Below are 21,671 nucleotides of genomic sequence, written 5' to 3'. Positions count from 1 at the left end.
GTTTCCAGACACCTACCCTACGTTTACTTTGACACTGACTTTGGAGGTGACTGACTCCCTCTAAGTGGATGGATGTGAACCCTCTGAACTGATATTGAAGGGATGCAGGAGGGGTTTTAAGAAGAGCTGTTGTCTTAAAGGGGTTGTCCGGGATTGGAGACATGGGTCTACATGTACAATGGTCCCCTAAATATTACATTCATGCCTGTTCTTCCCTTACCAGACATTTCTGATGGGCCTTTTTCACTTCACAAATTTTCAGCCGGAAGTGCAGTTTCTCTCACAGTCAGTGATGCACGGGGTCCCTTTCTGCATAGCGAAGCCTCTCCTTCCACTTCACAAGGAGCCCGGTGACGTCACCGTCAGCCTCTAATTATTCCAAGCGCATGGAGGGGCAGTAACTATGCGGCAACAGAAGCACTAAGCCACGCCCCTCGCGGCACGAAGCCACGCCCATTGCCGAGCAGGGCGCATTCTTAGTAAGGAAGGAGGCGTTTAGCTGCGCTGGGACCCAGAAGGCATTGAGGCAGGAAGTTACCGCACACATAAACAGAAAGGTAAACAATCAGTGGGGGACTGTAGGAGCCCTGCTGAAGTGTAAAAATACCTAAAGACATCTGGGGGGACCTTCAAACCGCTATTAATAGTGATTTAACTGGTTTTAAAAAATATATATTGATCCCGGACAACCCCTTTAAGTGTATGTATTGGATATGTATCTGTAAATATTCATTCCGGTTTCCATACATCATATCAATGTAATGAGCTTAAAAGTAAACTGAATTACCATTCGACTGCTTGTGTATTAGTGGGCAGGTTCCACAGCAGATAAATATAGCTTAAGAGAAACCCTTCCATCTTGATAAGCGTTCCTTAACCCTGTCATTGTCATTATACGCACTGGAATGCAAATAGTGATTCATTGTTTGTTCCCTGTGTAGGAGCCCGGTCTGGTTGGATCGCTTCTCCTGTGACTGTTTATCACAAGTGTTAACTTTCCGTGTGACAAGATCAGAAAGCTGGAGTTCTGGAATATAATGCCGAGCAGGATGGGGTCAAGAATGGATTTATCAAAGGACTTCATTAAAATGAAGGCACACTACAATGGGTGAGTATTTAACAGGGTGACGTTATATTTATTCTCATTTGTTCATCTTTTTAAATAGACTAGTGTATGGTTAATGGCCAGAAAGAGAGCAGAAACGTGTTTGCGTCTGTTGTTTCTGTTATCTTTCATGGCTCCCGTTTTATGAGAAGCTCCAGAAGCTGTTTGATACATATCGGTCAGGGCCCATTCACACGACGGTATGGTCGTTGTGCCCGTGTTGCGGTCCACACGTGTGAGGACTGCATAGTGGATGCGGACCCATTGACTTGAATGGGTCCGCAATCCGCAAGATACAGCAAAAGATAGAACATGTCCTATCTTTTGCGGTATGGAGGCATGGATAGGAAGCCCTTCCGTGGGCTTTCGGGTTTGTACCTTTGCACCACAGAAAATATGTGTAGGATATGTCCTATCTTGTGGATCGTGTACGCATTCAAGTACGGTAAACGGGTCCTCACCGGAGCACGGAGTTCAAATGGCCGGTGCCCATGTATTTTGGACTGCTATAGAGGCACAACTCTTCTGAATGGGGTCTAAACTGCTATAGAGGCACAACTCTTCTGAATGGGGTTTAAATGATACAGCCAGCCCTGTCTATGGGCTTCCCTTTTATAAACAACTGACTTTGGGTTTGGCGGCCGTTAAAAAAATATATATATTTTTTATTTTTTTAAAGTTTATCCATAGATGTGTATGCATTTTTTTTATTAACAGTCATATGATATGACAAATTTTACTGTAGTTAAAACTTTACATAAAAATTACTTGGAGGACTGGATAGTAAATGTGCCTGCCAGCTTCCTTTTAAGTCATTGTGCTACAGATCCACCTATTCCCAGTCTCCTTGGCTTTCATCTAAGACGACCACCAGCCACGGGCGGTTTTGTCATAGACCTTACAGGGAAATTTCCCGGTGAGCCTATACCTAGGGGGCCGCCTGGGCCCTCTTCATGGCCGGCTAGTGAAAGTTTTTGGGGATGTATTTTGTGCTGCTGGCAGTATTTTGTGCTGGACTGTGGTGTTTGGCTCTGTTGGGCTGGTATAATGTGCCACAATATGGTATTGCTGGCCCTGACTTCCATCAATTTGGACCCGACTACGAAACAGGTCCAGTTTTTAGTATTTTTTCCAGGGCAGCTTTAAATTCCTAGTCTGCCCCTGCCGCCAGCTTCTAAGGCCATCATCTGCACACAGTGTGAGACACTCTCCAGGCCCCTGTCAGGTTGACTAGTGCTGCCTCTTCCCCTGCAGGCTATCAGGACCTCTCACACAGTGGCAGTCCATACTTGTGTGACCACTGGTGTTCTCTCTCCTTTCTTGTAGGACAGGCACTTGTTGAACAAGGTTCAGAATTATTTTTAGCCACTTAGAGACACAACATCCACTTGGAGGTTCAAAGAGATAAAAAAAAAGACAATTTTCTTAATCCATACATTTTGCCCCCCACCTTCACTGGCTCCTAAGGTGACCACCGTCCCCTCTTATACTGTTCCCGACTGTATAATCCAGACTCCAAATTGCTACTAAATCTTTTGAAATTCTATTCAGCAGTAATAATGGAAGTCCTTCATGACATCACAAGTATATTATGTGACCTCGGCGTTGTCCTCCTGTGACCCTTTCTACATTGTGTAACGTCCATTAAGGGTAACTTTGGTTTGATAGCATAGTTGAGATATTCATAATTTTTGGCAGAACGCAGACATGGTGCAGTTCAGAATGTGCTGCTTCCACCTGAATGCTAAAGAACCTATTGTGTGGCAACGTCCCAAAACAAGAACTCCCCAGAGCAATCTGGGTGTGTATAGGTGCAGTGTAATGTGCCATACACAAACCTGTGAATATACTGTATGGACAAGCACCTTCAGCAGCTTTTATGACATCCCATTCTACAGCCATGGTCAACCCTTTGCATCTAAAACAGCTTTCACCCTTCTGGGAAAGCTTTGTACAAGATTTTGGAGGGGGTCTGTGGTCTGAGGATGGTCAGACACTGATGTTGGATCAGAGGGACGTGCTCACAATGTCCATTCTAGTTCATTCTAAATGTGTTTGGAGTTGAGTTCAGGACTGTGTGGGCCAGGCATGTTCTTTCACACCAAAATCCTCCGACCATGCCTCTGTGGACCTTGCACTTCATGAAAACCCAGCAGACCCTGTTATGGCCAGTGGGGTCTGTCAGTGTTTGTCATGTGATGGATGCGGCATCACTGGTATATTCCTTTAAGGCTACTTTCACACTAGCGTGTGAAAAGCGTGTGACTTTACATTGAAAGTCTGGACGGATCCGTCTGAGGCTACTTTCACACTTAGAAATATTTTAACAATATAATGCAGACGGATCCGTACTGAACGGAGCCACCGTCTGCATTATATGAGCGGATCCCTCTGAGACGGATCCGCTCTGAACGCAAGTGTGAAAGTAGCCTAAGGCTCATGCTTATGACCGCGCCGTATTTTGCGTTTCGCTAACGCTAACGCTAACTCTGGATCTACAGAATACAGATGCCACCCGTGTGCATTCCACAATTTGCGGAACAGAATGAGTTGCCCATAATAGAAAAGCCTATTCTTGTCGTCAAAATGGACAAGAATAGGACATGTTCTATTTTTTTATTTTTGGGAAGCCCCACAGAGCAGCGGATGTGGACAGCACATGGATTGCTGTCTGCATCTTTTGCAGCCCCGCTGAAGTGAATGAGTCCGCATCCGAGCTGCACGGATGTCGACCCAAACAACGTTCGTGTGCATGAGCCCTTCTTTGGCTACGATGAAGCAGAACGGGAATAACGCAGGTGTGAACCTGCGGAGGTATGCATCTGCAAATGCGGTGTAAATAGAGCCTAACTAAACCTATGCTTTCATTTGAGTTGTGTCCATGCCCAGATGATGTACTTCAGGTTGGCATCTTGGTGACATTCCTTACTGAAGAACTAGAGGTGGTAGACGCAGGTCTCGTTTGCCGTGTTTTAGACAGAACAGGTTAGATGAAGTGACGAGAACACTGCTGACCAAGAACTTAAGCATTTTTGTTTCCACCCGTTCTAGTATGTATGCATTTTTACGTCTTTACCATGTATGTAAATCGGTCTCACACAGTACATGAGAAGCTTATGCATTCCTGAGAAGATTAGTAGTTTAGTTAGAATAACGGAAGTGATGGGAGGACAGGTGGAGCTCGTCTTACCAGAATTGGTCACAAGGTAGTTATACTGATACAGAAGAGTCCGAGACTTCTCAATCCTGCCATTCGAGGAATTGAACTGACTCTGAATATACATTTTGACTATCCATGTCAAAGTAGTGTAAGGCTGACCATCAGATAAACGTCAGCAGTACAGAGGAGCCTGGCGGTGACTTTTAGGGGAAACGAGATGCCCAATACTTTATTTGCTAATAGTTAAAGGAATATTTAAATTTATTTTTATACATTTATTGGTTTATACAGTATATTAGGATTTTTTGCAGAGCCGTTCATTTCAATGGGGCTACAAAAGATTTGGCTGCACACTGTGCGCTGTCCGTTCTACGGCCGCTCAAAAAAAGATGGAACATATCCTATTTTTGTATGTTGATTTTAGGACCGCAAAACTGATCTGGTTGTGTGCACGATGCCTTACATGACGTATATGTGCTGGATCATCATACAGAACACTACCGTGGGATGTGGTTATTAAAACATCTGCTTCACTGTATGTGTGTACATGGCTTCCTGTTTCCAGGTAATTTTGTAAAATGGCTGACTGTCTCTAGGTGATGTTGTCATTTTACTAAAGTTAACTGTAAACAAAAACGCAAAACCTACAGGGGAGACGAGGAGTACAATGTGTGTTTCTACACTGGCAGACATGATGAGATGCTGCTGCAGGCAGTAATACTGTATATACTGTATACATATGTGCTGCATCTCAAACTGCTGTTCACCTGTTAGATATCTGGATAGTAAACAGAGGTCACATGATGGGCTTGAGGGTCACATGACATCTATAGTCCTATCCTGCGCTCCTACGCATGCGTTTTACAGGACTAAAATGGGCGGTACCATTTTTTCGTTAGAGGCTATTTTGCAAATATAGTAAATAACTGCAAGCAAACTTAACAAATAAATAAAACCGAGATACCCCTTTAAAGGGAATTTGTCACTTCTTTTTTTTTTTTTTTTTTTTTTTAGGAGATTTTAGTATTTACATTAATGATAGTGACATGGAAAGATTAAAGTTGCCAAAAGAATCTAAAAATTATTTTAAACGTGAACCTGTATGTATCCCCCTTTTCACCCAGGCAGCCCCTATGAAAGGCTCCTGCACTAATGGGCTGGCTTTATCACTGCCCTAGCCTGTAAAATTGCTAGGGCAGCACTAAAGCCTGCCCATTAGTAGCGGTGACGTCACCGGGAACACCGCTAGGCGGAAGCCTCTGCCAAGCAGTGTAAAAAAAATATAAACAGCCCTTGTCCTGTGCGATCCAGCAGCGGGCAAGGGAGAGCATCGGAGCACTGTCCTTTTGTCCTTAGCCACTGATCAGCTGTTTAAAGGGACCCCTCTGGTGCTCTGGTTAATGCTATGGCCACTTGCTAGGCGCAGCTCCGTTCAAGTGAATGGGACCGAGCAGTAACGCCAAGCACAGCCGCTATACAGTGGATGACTGTGTGCATTGTGAGCTGCAAGGAGAACACACCCCCCCCCCCCCCCCACTACCTTGGCCCTGCTGCCTCCTCAAACAGTTCTACCAATTTGATATTGATGACTTATCCTGAGGAGAGGTCATCAGTATTAAACACCTGGAAAACCCCTTTAAATAGTAATAAAAAGGAACTAATGTACCTTTTGGGCACATGTGCTTCTTAGGGTACTGTCACACTAGCGTTTTTCTTTTCTGGTGTTGAGTTCCATCACAGGAGCTCAATACTGGAAAAAAAACTGATCCGTTTTATCCTTAATGCAATCTGAATGGAGAGCAATCTGTTCAGGATGCATGAGTTCAGTCCCTCTTACGTTTTTTGTCCAGAGAAAATACCGCAGGATGCTGCAGTCTTCTCTCCAGCCAAAAATCCTGAACATTGGCCGGAATGCCGGATCCGGCATTAATTTCCATTGAAATGTATTAGTGCCGTATCCGGCATTAAGTGTTCCGGCAAAACGGATCCGGTCTTCCAGTCTGCGCATGCGCAGACCTTTTAAAAATGCCAAAAATAAATACCGGACCCGTTTTTCCAGATGACACCGGAGAGACTGATCCGGTATTTCAATGCATTTTTCAGACCGATACAGATCCGTCTGACAAATGCCATCCGTTTGCGTCAGGATTGACGGATCCGGCAGGAAGTTCCGGCGACGGAACTGCCTGCCAGAATCCTCTGCCGCAAGTGTGAAAGTACCCTAAACGTATGGCCTGCCTACTGCTGCAAGCATGGATTGTCCAGAAACTGTTTTTGGGCTGTGTTCACAAGTCTTATTGCTTTTTAACAGCTTAAAGTTTAATAACTGATGGAAATGTATGAGCAATGTGACACTTTTTTGTTGCCATGCCTCTTATCAATAGGGGGTGTTCATACATACTGTGGCCTAACACAGTACACATTGATTTGTATGGTATCAGGGACAGTAAGTTGAATAGTAATACCTTGTTGTCAATTTATTCAAAGATTACCAAAAGGAATAATAGAGGGATGACACAATGCAGATTTCTAAGAAAGAACAATGTAGAATTATTTTACAGACATGTCATTTTTGTGGCAGTTTTGAGCCAAACTGCACTGGATGCACAAATAGGACAAGTATAAAGGAATTACTTGATCCTCCTCTCTTCTGCATCCTCTTATGTGTTTGGCTAAAAACCACTGCATCAAAAACCATCACATGAATTTACTAAAACGAGAGCTGACTGGTCCTCTTTCGGCTGCTTTCACACCTGGTAGATTTTTGTGAAAAACACCTGTTACCGCAGAGGTTTTCTTTGTTTTATTATTAGCGTTTTTTATTTATTAATTTATTTTTTTTTCTTGCCCAAAAATGCTGTAGCCTGATGTTACATGAAAAGACTTTACCCAACTGGTACTGATGGCATATCGCTAGGATATGTGATCAGTAGAGATGAGCGAATTTCAGGTTATGAAATTCGTTCATGCTTCGTTTGGTGGTAAAAGGTGAATTGTGTTGAGGATTCCGTAACCACGGACCATAACACAATTCTATGACGGAATGCATAACTGAATGCCTCTAGAGGCATTCCGTTATTTATTCCGTCATAATACAAGTTCATGGGCTGGAAAGCGGATCCGTTCCGTTTCCGTTATACAGGAGAGGACTCGCCTGCATAACGGAAACGGGACAGATCCGTTTTGCAGCCCATAGACTTCTATTATGACGGAATGCCTCTAAAGGCATTCAGTTATGCATTCCGTCATAGAATTGCGTTATGGTCCGTGGCAATTCACCTTTTTATGAATGAATTTCAAAATATGTCCCATAGCAGTGAGTAGATTGAATTGTGCATGCACAGCCACCTCGCTATTTACCAAGAGAGTGCTGGAAATAGCAGAACTACCATAGTGGTGAACAGAAGGTGGCTGTCCTTGCGCAGTGTGCTCCACCTTAACTTTTTGAAACCCCTTCTGGAGCCAGGAGTCTTTTCCACCTCTGGAAGCTATTCCTATCTGACATTGTTTGCATATCCTAGTGATATGCATCAATGTCTTAGATAGGAATATCGCTTTAGGCCGGGGTCACGCTCGACTATTAACTGCGGATTACGTAGCGTTGTACAGTACCAGCAAAGTAGATGAGACTTTCTGACTTCTCATCCACATGCAGCATAAAACATCTGACATACTGCGGTATTGTGGATTTGAAATGGTGAGAGTGAAATCTGCTTGCTTTTCCACAGGAAAAACCACATGTAATATGTATAGTGCTGTCGCGTATTTTTTGTGTGTTCCCACCCCGCTGGATTTTCCATTGCATCTATCCCTGACCTGGTCAAATGTAAAATGCATCTCCTGTAGTGGGTTTGGCAGGATATTATTATTTTTTTTTTATATTTGTTTTTTACATAATCTAAAATACATATGCAAAATGACACTAAATAACTATGATAACAATGTGCGAAGGAAGCCTGAATGGGTAGAATAGTAGCTCATGCATTTATTAGTTGCCTTGCTCTTACTAGATGTTGTCTAGACTTTCAAAATACTTCTCAGTTCAGATTTTACATATTAATAAGTGGGAATCGGTGAGACTTTGACAGAATTGATTATTGCCTGTGTTAGTACTTACTGGACACAACATGCACTATGCTTTTGTAGGTGAGCCACTTCACCGAGCATGTCACAAAGGCCACCTGCCCAGAGTGAAGTGAATGCACGTGTCCTCCGTTTCTAATTGCGGATTACATGTGGTTTTGCTGCAGATCTCATCCTTCCCTTGAAATCTGCAGCTCAAACAAAATTGACATGCTGTGGGTATAGAAATCCGCACTGCAGGACAATTTCAGCAAAGTGTACTTGAGGTTTGTGTAGTCTGTAATAAGCTGCGTTTGTTTCCACTAGAGAATCCGCGCGGAAAACCTGCATGTATTCCGCAAAGTGTGCAGGTGGCCTACATGTTCAGGGCTTGTTCACATCTGCGTTTGGATAGAGTTTGCTAATTCACATTATCTGCATTATGAATATGTAGCATTCGTGTGTTGTCACACCCAGTGACTAGCAATGTCACACATGTCTTGTTGGGTCACTTTATTTACTGCATTTATCTTGCAGGGAGCAGGAACGCGTTAGTCACTTGCATCTGAATTCTTGTCTGTCATTATATATCCTCACGTGCGTCCCATTAATAGGCCCTTGTTACAGTGCGCTAATGGCACCTCAGCTGTTAAGGTTGTGATTTATCTTGAACGTTTTGAGTAATGCTGCAAGCGCTGACTGATTCATTACGCTCATGGCATTAAGGGGAACTCCACCTAAATACTTAATTTCCTGTTACCTTTATCCTTATTCACACGTGGAGCAGTTTTAGATCTAATCAGGTATTACTCAGCCACGTGCTCCCATCGTGCTGATACAGTAGCATTCCTTCTGAGGTGCTGGACAGGGTTTGTATTAAACTTCATGGTTAAGTTTTAACACAAATATGAAATCTTTGAAGGGACTGTTTCATCAGAGAATTGCAAGGTGTGTGTGTGTGTGTGTGTGTGTGTGTGTGTGTGTTGTTGTGTTTTTTTTTTTTTTTTATATTGTGTTTTTATGTTTCCATGTCACTATACATTTTTAATATCTATATTTTCCTGCAATTTTCACGCTGGCCACTAGGCCTAAAATATGTTAACCCCTTAAGGACCCATGACGTACATGTACGTCATCTCTGGCCGTGACTTAAGGACCAGAGAAATACATGTACGTCATGGTGATCGGGCGGGTGCAGGAGCTGCGCCCGCCCAATCAGTGGCAAGGATCCGGCAGTCACTGATAGCCGGACCCCTGCTGCATGCGCCAGCATCTGTCAAATCACCAATGCCGGTGCATTACGGTAACCCCTGCACAGCCGCGGTCAACGCTGACTGCGGCACGTGCGATGTCTGTGCAGGGAGAAAGCAGACATCAGGTCCCCGCGCTCCCGATGACATGGAAGGCAGCACGATGCCTTCCTTAGGCATCGTGGCTTCCTCCCGAGAGAGCCTGTGAGATCCAGCCCCCTGGATCTCACAGGCAGGAAGCTGTAAGTGTATTACAGTGTGTAATATACTAACAGCCAATGCATGACAATACAGAAGTATTGGCATGCATTGTAAATGGGATCAGACCCCCAAGTTGAACTCCCAGAGTGGGACAAAAAATAAAGTGAGAAAAGTAAAAAAATATATAGTTTTCCTCCCCAAAAAATTTGAGTTTCAAGTAAAAAAACTAAATAATAAATATCCTTTTGCTAAAATAAAGAGGAAAAAAAATAGGAAAATAAAGAAAATTAGCGATCAAAAAGACGTATACCCCAAAATAGTACCAACATAAGGGTCCATTCACACGTCCGTTGTTTCTTTCCTGATCTGTTCCGTTTTTTGCGGAACAGATCTGGACCCATTCATTTTCAATGGGTCCTGAAAAAAATCGGACAGCACAATGTCTGATTTTTTTATTTATTTTTTTTTTTTTTTTTCAGGACCCATTGAAAATGAATGGGTACAGATCTGGTCCAGATCTGTTCCGCAAAAAATGGAACAGATCAGAAAAGAAACAACGGATGTGTGAATGGACCCTAACAGTCACCTCATCCTGCAAAACATTTGCCCCCTACCTAAGACAATGGCCCATAAAATAAAAAAACTATGGCTCAGAATATGGGGACACGATAAAACATATTTTTTTTTTTTTGTTTCGAAAATGCTGTTATTGTGTAAAACTTAAGTAAATAAAGTATACATATTAGGCTACTTTCACACTTGCGTTCAGAGTGGATCCATCTGGTGTCTGCACAGACTGATCCGCTCCTATAATGCAGACGATGGGATCCGTTCAGAACTGATCTGTCTGCATTATAGTTTAGAAAAAATTCTAAGTGTGAAAGTTGCTCAGACGGATCCGTCCAGACTTTACATTGAAAGTCAATGGGGGACGGATCTGTTTGAAAATTGAGCCATATTGTGTCAACTTCAAACGGATCCGTCCCTATTAACTTACATTGTAAGTCTGGACGGATCCGTTTGCCTGCAGTGTTCGGGTGTCCGCCTGCTGAGCGGAGGACAAACTGTGCCAGACTGATGCATTCTGAGCGGATCCGCATCCACTCGGAATGCATTAGGGCAGTACGGATGCATTCGGGGGCGCTTGCGAGAGCCTTCAAACGGAACTCGCAAGTGGAGCCCCGAACGCTAGTGTGAAAGTAGCCTTAGATATTGCCGCGTCAGTAACAACCTGCTCTATAAACATACCACATGACCTAACCCCCTCAGGTGACCACCGTAAAAAAATAAACTCAAAAAAGCCATTTGTTTATTTTGTTGTCACCTTACATCACAAAAAGTGTAATAGCAAGCGATCAAAAATGCTTTATTATGTAAAACTGAAACAAACAACCAAAAATATAGTAATATTTGATATCGTCGTGTCCGTAACAACTTGCTGTATAAAAATACCACATGATCTAACCTGTCAGATAAATTATGTAAATAACAAAAAATAAAAACGGTGCTAAAACAGCTATTTTTTTTGTTACCTTGCCTCACAAAAAGTGTAATATAGAGCAACCAAAAATCGTATGTACCCTAAAATAGTGCCAACAAAACTGACCCCTTATCCCGTAGTTTCCAAAATGGGGTCACTTTTTTGGAGTTTCTACTCTAGGGGTGGATCAGCGGGGCTTCAAATGGGATATGGTGTCAAAAAACCAGTCTAGCAAAATCTGCCCTTCAGAAACCGTATGCCATTCCTTTCCTTCTGTGCCCTGCCATGTGCCCGTACAGCAGTTTACGACCACATATGGGGTGTTTCTGTAAACGACAGAATCAGGGCCAGAAATATTGAGTTTTGTTTGGCTGTTAACCCTTGCTTTGTAACTGGGAAAAAATGGATTAAAATGGGAAAATCTGCCCAAAAAAAGTAATTCTGAAATTTCATCTCTATTTTCCATTAATTCTTGTGGAACACCTAAAGGGTTAACAAAGTTTGTAAAATTAGTTTTGAATACCTTGAGGGGTGTAGTTTCTAAAATGGGGTTTCTATTATGTAAGCCTCACAAAGTGACTTTAGACTTGAACTGGTCCTTTTTTAAAAAGTGGGTTTTGGAAATTTTCAGAACAATTTCAAGATATGCTTCTAAACTTTTAAGTCTTCTAACATCCCCAAAAATAAAATGGCATTCACAAAATGATCCAAACATATAGTAGACATATGGGGAATGTAAAGTAATAACTATTTTTGGAGATATTACTATCTATTATAAAAGTAGAGAAATAGAAATTTTGAAATTTTTCTAATTTTTCCAAATCTTTTGTAAATTTAGGCTTTTTACATTTTTGGGGGGATTTTACCACTGTTATGAAGTACAATCTCAGAATGGCCTGGATAAGTAAAAGCGTTAAAGTTATTACCACAAAGTCACACATGTCAGATTTGCAAAAATGGCCTGGTGCTTAAGGTGAAATATGGCAGGGTCCTTAAGGGGTTAAAGGGAATGTATCTTCAGAAAATAACCCATTGTTTAAATCATATTTTTATGTAAAACATTTGTTTTAGAGTGTTTTTTTTTTTTGTAACTGCAATAAAAATAAAAAAAGTAGATAATCCTACAATTATCACACATCTGCCCTAAGCCTAAAATATATTTTAAAGGGGCTGTGCACTCAATTCTAGACCTCTCAGACTGCCTGGACACGCGTTGGTAATTGTACTTGCCGGATCCCCAGTGCTGGGTCCCAACTCGTGCTCCCTGGCCTCCATTTCTTGTCTGGTATCCCTCCATGTAAACCTCCGGTTTGATGCTGCTAAAGCCAATCGCTGGTTGCCGCTCCCCTTACGTTATGTGAAATAGTCACATGACGCAAAGGGATTGGCTGCAGCGGTGTCAAAGTAGAAGTTTACATGGAGGGACCCCAGACAAGCAGTGGAGGCCAGGGAGTGACCAAGCCAGGACCCACGGCCAAAGATCAGGTAAGTATGATGACCAATGGTGGTCCTTCCAGACAAGTCTGTAAATTGGTGCATGATCCCTTTTAAGACTTTTGAGAGCAGCTACATTGGCCATAGACACAATGGACCAGAGCTGACCCCATTTACTTCTATGGGAGAGGTTTCTAGACATGCTCTGTGACCTGTGCAGAGGTCAGGAGGGAGCTGATAAGCTGTGATATCACATATTGTGAATCCTGTTATCTATATAGAAGTGTTACTTGTCATTGTTCTGCCTGTGATGATATGGCTACTGGAATGTTTCCTGCACAGAATAGGAATCTCATGACCTCTTAATAGAACTAGTGGCCAGTGTGAAAATATCAGGATTATATTAAATATACCAATATTCTATATATACAGTACAGACCAAAAGTTTGGACACACCTTCTCATTCAAAGAGTTTTCTTTATTTTCATGACTATGAAAATTGTAGATTCACATTGAAGGCATCAAAACTATGAATTAACACATGTGGAATTATATACATAACAAAAAAGTGTGAAACTGAAAATATGTCATATTTTAGGTTCTTCAAAGTAGCCACCTTTTGCTTTGATTACTGCTTGGTATTCTCTTGATGAGCTTCAAGATGTAGTCACCTGAAATGGTTTTCACTTCACAGGTGTGCCCTGTCAGGTTTAATAAGTGGGATTTCTTGCCTTATAAATGGGGTTGGGACCATCAGTTGCGTTGTGGAGAAGTCCGGTGGATACACAGCTGATAGTTCTACTGAATAGACTGTTAGCTGCTTTTTTTCTTGCCATAATACAAATTCTAAGTAAAGAAAAACGAGTGGCCATCATTACTTTTAAGAAATGAAGGTCAGTCAGTCCGAAAAATTGGGAAAACTTTGAAAGTGTCCCCAAGTGCAGTCACAAAAACCATCAAGCGCTGCAAAAAGAAACTCGCTCACATGTGGACCGGCCCAGGAAAGGAAGACCAAGAGTCACCTCTGCTGCGGAGGATAAGTTCATCTGAGTCACCAGCCTCAGAAATCGCAGGTTAACAGCAGCTCAGATTAGAGACCAGGTCAATGCCACACAGAGTTCTAGCAGCAGACACATCTCTAGAACAACTGTTAAGAGAAGACTGTGTGAATCAGGCCTTCATGGTAGAAATATCTGCTAGGAAACCACTGCTAAGGACAGGCAACAAGCAGAAGAGACTTGTTTGGGCTAAAGAACACAAGGAATGGACATTAGACCAGTGGAAATCTGTGCTTTGGTCTGATGAGTCCAAATTTGAGATCTTTGGTTCCAACCACCGTGTCTTTGTGCGACGCAGAAAGGTGAACGGATGGACTCTACATGCCTGGTTCCTACTGTGAAGCATGGAGGAGGAGGAGGAGGAGGTGTGATGGTGTGGGGGTGCTTTGCTGGTAACACTGTTGGGGATTTATTCAAAATTGAAGGCATACTGAACCAGCATGGCTACCACAGTATCTTGCAGCGGCATGCTATTCCATCCGGTTTGCGTTTTAGTTAGACCATCATTTTATTTTTCAACAGGATAACTACCCCAAACACACCTCCAGGCTGTGTAAGGGCTATTTGACCATGAAGGAGAGTGATGGGGTGCTGCGCCAGATGACCTGGCCTCCAGTCCCCGGACCTGAACCCAATCGAGATGGTTTGGGGTGAGTTGGACCGCAGAGTGAAGGCAAAAGGGCCAACAAGTGCTAAGCATCTCTGGGAACTCCTTCAAGACTGTTGGAAGACCATTTCAGGTGACTACCTCTTGAAGCTCATCAAGAGAATGCCAAGAGTGTGCAAAGCAGTAATCAAAGCAAAAGGTGGCTACTTTGAAGAACCTAGAATATGACATATTTTCAGTTGTTTCACACTTTTTTGTTATGTATATAATTCCACATGTGTTAATTCATAGTTTTGATGCCTTCAGTGTGAATCTACAATTTTCATAGTCATGAAAATAAAGAAAACTCTTTGAATGAGGTCCAAACTTTTGGTCTGTACTGTGTGTGTGTAATTTTTTTTTATGTTGTAGATCGTGATGTGGGAAATTAAAACAGTCGCCAAAAATTCTAAAAAGAAGTTTAACATAGAAACACGTTGCAAATATATTGGATCAGTTACCAGTAGTGAAGCTATCAGAGATGAGGTATAATGGAAAGATCTGCACCTGTTGACGCGCACCTAGTTTTGGCTCTGATGGAAATAACTAGGGATGAGCGAATCGACTTCCGATGAAACATTACAGTATTAGAATGTATTGGGTCCGATGAGCTGAAGTTATCACTTTGAAGTCTCATGAGTAATAGCTTCAGAAATAAATTTCTACTGTTAAAAACCTTTTCCCGAACTCTGGTTCGGTTCCAAGGTACCAAGGTTTTCTGATAGATCAGGAGAAAGTAAAACGAAATGGTCATGTGAACCCGGCCGTAGTCTCTTTTGTTGTGTCGAAAGTTATTTTTAAATCCCAGACGCTATACGTGCATTTGGCAGGTGTTACTCTGTAGTCCTGTGTACTGCAATAGTCTCAATTAAGTCTTTGTGTAGCCTTCATTATATAACCATTTGGGATCTGTTGCCTGTCCAGAAGCTGTATTGCCATGGACTACAGAGATTTCATTAAGGCCTCTTTCACACTACCGTTTTTTTTTTTTTTCCGTTTTGCGGTCCGTTTTTTGCGTTCCGTATACGGTCTGTATACGGAACCATTCATTTCAATGGTTCCGCAAAAAAACGGAATGTGTTCCGTATGCATTCCGTTTCCGTTTTTCCGTTCCGTTGAAAAGATAGAACATGTCCTATATTTGGCCGCAAATCACAGTCCGTGGCTCCATTCAAGTCAATGGGTCCGCAAAAAAAACGGAACACATACGGAAATGCATCCGTATGTCTTCCGTATCCGTTCCGTTTTTTGCGGAACCATCAATTGAAAATGTTATGCCCAGCCCAATTTTTTCTATGTAATTACTGTATACTGTATATGCCATACGGAAAAACGGAACGGAAACGGAACCACAACGGAAGCAAAAAACGGAACAACGGATCCGTGAAAAACGGAACGCAAAACACTGAATTCAACATACTGTAGTGTGAAAGAGGCCTAAGTGTGAACCCTCCATGTATTTTTCTTATGTTTTCTAATGGCTGATCCAGGCCCTGTGCATGCTGCCATTTTCTTTTTCAATAGTAATATCCCATCATTTTCCGCAAAATGGTGCTATTCTTTTGACCGGAGTCATTGGAATTCCAGTCTCTCCCTCCGTGCTCATGGCGTTGTGGTTTGTCCTCACTTATACCTGTTTTTAGTGAAGGGAAGTCTCAGCACTCAAAGCTTTATAGGCTTCTATTTATGCCCACTTTATGGATACCCCAGGATCGTAGCGTTTGGCTATGGGCTATATATTTTTATGATATTCTTCAACAAAAGCATTATCTATCTTTACAAAAGATATGCCTTTCTTCCGTATTCAGCACTTAGCCACCCATACACATTGGAACAGTGAAGAGATGACATCTTGACTCTTTGATCTTTTCAGCATAGCCCCCAACACTTAGAAGTTTGTTGCTGACAAGTTTGTTTATTTTTATTACATTTTTAATTTTTCTTTTTTTTTGGGGGGGGGGGGGGGAGAAGAGATCCTTACTGATGTCTAAGGGGGTCTCTTCCTGTCGGGGTACATGAAAGAGGTGTGTGTGTGTGTGTGTGTTGTGTTTTTTATATTATGACCATTAGTATCAGAACAGTGGAGGTCTGACACCCGGGACCCTAGTGTTTGGCAATATACCGGTATCTACAATATGGCGATATTGCTGTTTCTTAATTACCGCAGTATTTTAGTGACATTATAAGGGCGGCCACTTCCATGACAGGTAATGGAAGCTGCTGGTTAACCCTTCCACTACCAGCGCCGTACATGCTCTTCCTCACTCGTGTCCTGCTCTCACATCTACTCTCCTGCTGAGTGGGGCCTTCATCAATGCCCGAGGCCTTCCAGCTGCTGCTGCCCTCATCTCCAGCCTGCCTCAGTTGTCTGCCCAGGCTCTTGCCTGCCCTAGTGACTGTTATGGTGGACTCATAGTGGTATGTGCTGCCCAAGTAATATATTGTGTATTAGGGATCGACCGATTATCGGATTTACCGATATTATCGGCCGATATTCAGGATTTTGAACACTATCGGTATCGGCATCTATTTTGCCGATATTCCGATAGTGTATGGGGAACACAGATCGCGCTGCTGACAGCGCTCTCAGTGTTCCCCTTAGCAGCACAGGGGAGAAGGAGCAGTGTCTCCTCCCCCTGTGCTGCTCCTGCCGCTGCCGCCAATGTAAGGACAGGGGACAGGAGGAGGGGAGGAGCTATGGCCACTGCTCCACCAATGAAGATTAATCTATCATTCATTCATATACAGGAGGCGGGAGCTGCAGAATCACATAGCCGGCTCCCGGCCTCTATGAGCTGTAGCTGCGATCTGCGGTAGTTAACTCCTCAGGTGCCGCGGATCGCAGCTACTTGTCATAGAGGTCGGGAGCCGGCTATGTGATCCTGCAGCCAGCTCCCGCCTCCTGTATATGAATGAATTAGAGATTAAGCTTCATTGGTGGCGCAGTGCGCCCCCCCCAAGCCCCCCAGTATCAGACATTGGTGGCGCAGTGCGCCCCCCCCCCCCAGTATTAAGCATTGGTGGCGCAGTGCGCCTCCCCCCAAGCCCCCCCAGTATTAAGCATTGGTGGCGCAGTGCGCCTCCCCCCAAGCCCCCCCAGTATTAGGCAGTGGTGGCGCATAGGGCCCCCCCACCCCAGTCGCAGTGCGCCCCTCCACAGGATCCCCTCTCCCCTGCTCCTCCGATCGGAGCCGCAGCAGTGTAATGCTGGGGCTCCGATCGGTTACCATGGCAGCCAGGACGCTATTGAAGCCCTGGCTGCCATGATAAGCTCCATGTTGCTGTGTGCACAAAGCACAGAGCAGCAGGGACAGTGTGAGCTCCTATTCACTCTGATAGATCTCTATCAGGGTGAATAGGACAAGGGTTCTAGTCCCTAAGGGGGCTAAAAGTTAGTTAAAAAAAAAAGTTACAAAAAAATAATAAAAACACCAAAATATTAAATATAAATGAAAAAGAAAGATTTACAAAAAAAAAAAATACACATTAACAATAAACATTAATTTTCAGCAGATTTGTGGGAATTATTTTTATTTTTTTTTCAAAAATGAAAATTCCCAGAATATTGGTATAAATTATCGGCTATCGGCCTGAAAGTTCACAAATTATCGGTATCGGCCCTAAAAAATCAATATCTGTCGATCCCTATTGTGTATTATGTCATTTGTACTAGTAATATGATGTATCAATATATGCAGTGTATACTAGTAAATCACATTACTAGTACATTACATAACATGTTATATGGTGTACGGTGCACAGCTCTGTATATGGTATAGCTGTCATGCATGTGTACTGAAGGTGAGAGCTGGGCTGCAGTACACTGGTGAGTGACCAGCCCCACACCTTGTATAAATTCTGGTGCCACGGCTGCTTGAAGGGTGCAAGTTATCGTACCCTTACTGATGGGTCATCAATATCTGTAACCCAGGTAACCACTTTGAATGTGTGTAAGAAAAAATAAAGAAAAAATATTGTGCTGGACTGTAGTTTTTGTACAGCTGGGGCAGTATATTGTGCTGCACTGTAGTATTTGGTTCTGCTGGGGCAGTGTATTGTGCTGCACTGTAGTACTTGGTTCTTCTGGGGCAGTATATTGTCCTGCACTGTAGTACTTGGTTCTGCTGGGGCAGTATATTGTGCTGCACTGTAGTACTTGGTTCTTCTGGGGCAGTATATTGTCCTGCACTGTAGTATTTGGTTCTGCTGGGGCAGTATATTGTGCTGTACTGTGGTATTTGGTTCTGCTGGGGCAGTATATTGTGCTGCACTGTAGTATTGGTGACCCTGTCTAAATGTGTTGCCCTGCCTTCTAACAATTGAATCTAATCTACAACATGGGGCCCTTTCCTTCGTCCAATCCTATGTGACCCCACCGATCAGCTGTTGAGAAGGCACCCATGTGCAGCTTTGCTTAAGCTATGTGACGTCTCTCTCCTCGGTCATCAGGGGCAGCTCAGCCCCATTCACAGCTGCTGTCCAATGTATGGCGCTATGCTTGGTGAGGTGAGAGATGGTCACAGTATTACGGTGCCTTCTCAAGCAGCTGATCAGCAGGTGTTGGACCCCCCATAGATTAGATATTAATGACCTATTGAGAGGATAGGTCATTAGTTCAAAAATCCTGGTAAACTCCTTTAAATAAATTTAAAATAAACTGACTTTCCTAGTCTGCACTACTTCAAATTCAGAAATCTTCTGTCTAGTAGGCAGACTTCCGGGGAGAACGCGGGGCGATGTAAAGCCCCACATAAACGCCTTCATCACATTTGTCAGTATAAAATGTCTCTCCAGTTTTTGTGGTTTAATTTATGTTTGTCTACATTGGAATATCAGACACATTCCGGTAAGGCTACTTTCACACCTGCGTTCGGTGGAGATCCGTCTTGTATCTGCACAGACTGATCCGCACCGATAATGCAAACGCTTGTATCCATTAATAACAGATCCGTTTGCATTATTCATAAAAAAAAAAAAAAAAAAGTCTGATCCGTCCTGACTTACATTGAAAGTCAATGGGGGACGGATCCGTTTTCAATTGCACCATATTGTGTCAGTGAAAAACGGATCCGTCCCCATTGACTTACATTGTAAGTCAGGACGGATCCGTTTGGCTCCGCATCGTCAGGTGGACACCAAAACACTGAAAGCTGCGTTTTAGTGACTGCCTAAAAAGCGCAACGGAGACTAAACGCAGCCAAATTGATGCATTCTGAACGGATCCTTATCCATTCAGAATGCATTGGGGCTGAACTGATCCGTTTTGGGCCGCTTGTGAGAGCCCTGAAACGGATCTCAGAAGCGGAACGAGAAACGCCAGTGTGAAAGTTTCCTTCTTTTTTTATTTTTTTTTATCTCATTGTTTTTATTAACTAGTTTAAAGAGCTTATCAAAATAAGATTAAACGGACTCCAAGTCCTCCTGCACATACCAGTGAACGAGTCCTTTTTTAACATAATAAATGGGGAAAACACAGGTTTAAAATATATATACCGTATGTTTCGCCACCTATAAGACGCACCTAGGTTTTAGAGGAGGACCATAAGAAAAAAGTATTTTTCATTAGACCTCAGATCAGACCTCGGCTAACAGCCCCAATCAGACCCCCAATGTTAACAAGACCTCAGATCAGACCCACAATCAGACCTCAGCTCAGAATGCAATCTGAATGACCCCCAATCAGAACTAAGACCCCAATCGGACCTCATATCAGCCCCCATTGCCTCATTAGCCCTCTGTAGCCCCCATTGCCTCTCATATTGGCCCCCAGCAGCCTCCATTGCCTGTCATGTTAGTCCCCAGCAGCCCACATTGTCTCAGATCAGCCCCTATTGCCTCATGTTTAATAAAATAAATAAACCACGTACCTCTCCTCCTCCTAGACGCGGCCTCTCCTCACTGCCCGCGCTCTGTCTTCCTCCTGCTGTCGGCTGTGCTGTGAACAGGCGCCAGCTGAGGACCAGGAAGTGGCGAGTACAGAGCCTTCACTGCTTCCCTGTCCTCTGTTACTAATGAGCGCTTCCATAATGGAAGTGCTCATTAGTATTCGCCCCGCAAGACGCAGGGGCATTTTTCGCCTAATGGGAATGCGTCTTATAGGGCGAAAAATACTGTGTGTGTGTGCCGCACCTGAAGGGTTAATTGTGCGGATCACAGCCCCCTGTAAGAGATCGGGTGCTGCCAGGCAGCAGGGGCAGTCATGTACACAGTTCGCAGTATATTATAACTTGAAGCGTCCCCATCACTATGGGAACGCCTCTGTGTTAGAATATACTGTCGGATCTGAGTTTTCACGAAGTGAAAACTCGGCTCTGAAAAAGCTTTTATGCAGACGGATCTTCAGATCCGTCTGTATTAAAGTAGCCTACGGACACTGATCATGGACACGGATGCCAATTTTGTGTGCATCCGTGTTTTTCCACGGACCCATTTACTTGAATGGGTCTGTGAACCGTTGTCCGTCAAAAAAATAGGACAGGTCATATTTTTTTGACGGACAGGATACACTGATCACGGAGGCGATGACAAACGGTGCATTTTCCGAGTTTTCAACGGACCCATTGAAAGTCAATGGGTCTGCAGAAAATCACGGAAAACTGAACAACGGCCACGGATAAGGATAGAACTGTTCTGTTCCGTAAAATACGGAATGCACACAGAAGTAATCAATGTGTGTGTTTTTTTTGATCCGTTTTTATTTTTATTTTGCAGACAGCTAAACACATACAGTGGTGTGCATGAGCCCTTAGGCTGTATTGTAATACTCCTATGTGAGAGCCATACTGTCTGCAGTGATGGTAAACCTCCGGCACTCCAGCTGTGGTGAACTACAACTCCCAGCATGCTCCATTCATTTCTTTGGAGTTCTGAGAACAGCCAAGCGAGTGCATCTTGGGAGTCATAGTTTTACCACAGCTGGAGTGTCGGAGGCTAGCCATCACAGGTATATAGCATTGGAACCCATCAGTAGAAAATAAGAAAATGCCCCTCTTCCCCCATACCACGTACAAGAATGTTCCCCTGAATGCACCAAAGCTAGATGTGACTCTGACGCAGTCATTGGATGAAGGCTGAGAGGGGCTCCTCCTAGCAAAAACTGAGTTTTGTGTATTCATGCCCTGAGATGAGCACAATCCTGCTTTCCTTATAATGGATGGAGGGGAAGGAAATCTCATCTCGGTTGATTCAGTATTTGGTAACAGGTTGCGTCAGAGCATTTATGATGTTTGCTGTTAGTATACGTGGGAGGCGGGTGAGCAGATGAATTCCAGGGAT

General features: G+C 43.3%; 1 protein-coding gene across 1 annotated transcript in view; it reads left to right on the top strand.

Moving 5' to 3' along the window:
* PRKCZ (protein kinase C zeta) overlaps positions 1 to 21,671 on the top strand; it is a 260,333-nt gene that overhangs the window by 19,978 nt on the left and 218,684 nt on the right. Inside the window, exon 2 of the mRNA XM_044281869.1 lies at positions 942 to 1,108. Within this exon, the coding sequence (XP_044137804.1) occupies positions 1,038 to 1,108 (71 nt within the window). The 5' untranslated portion in view covers positions 942 to 1,037. The remainder of the gene's footprint in view (positions 1 to 941; positions 1,109 to 21,671) is intronic.

Source organism: Bufo gargarizans, chromosome 2 (genome assembly GCF_014858855.1).
Source record: "Bufo gargarizans isolate SCDJY-AF-19 chromosome 2, ASM1485885v1, whole genome shotgun sequence".
NCBI classification, from domain to species: domain Eukaryota; kingdom Metazoa; phylum Chordata; class Amphibia; order Anura; family Bufonidae; genus Bufo; species Bufo gargarizans.
This window is presented reverse-complemented; position numbering and strand designations above follow the sequence as displayed.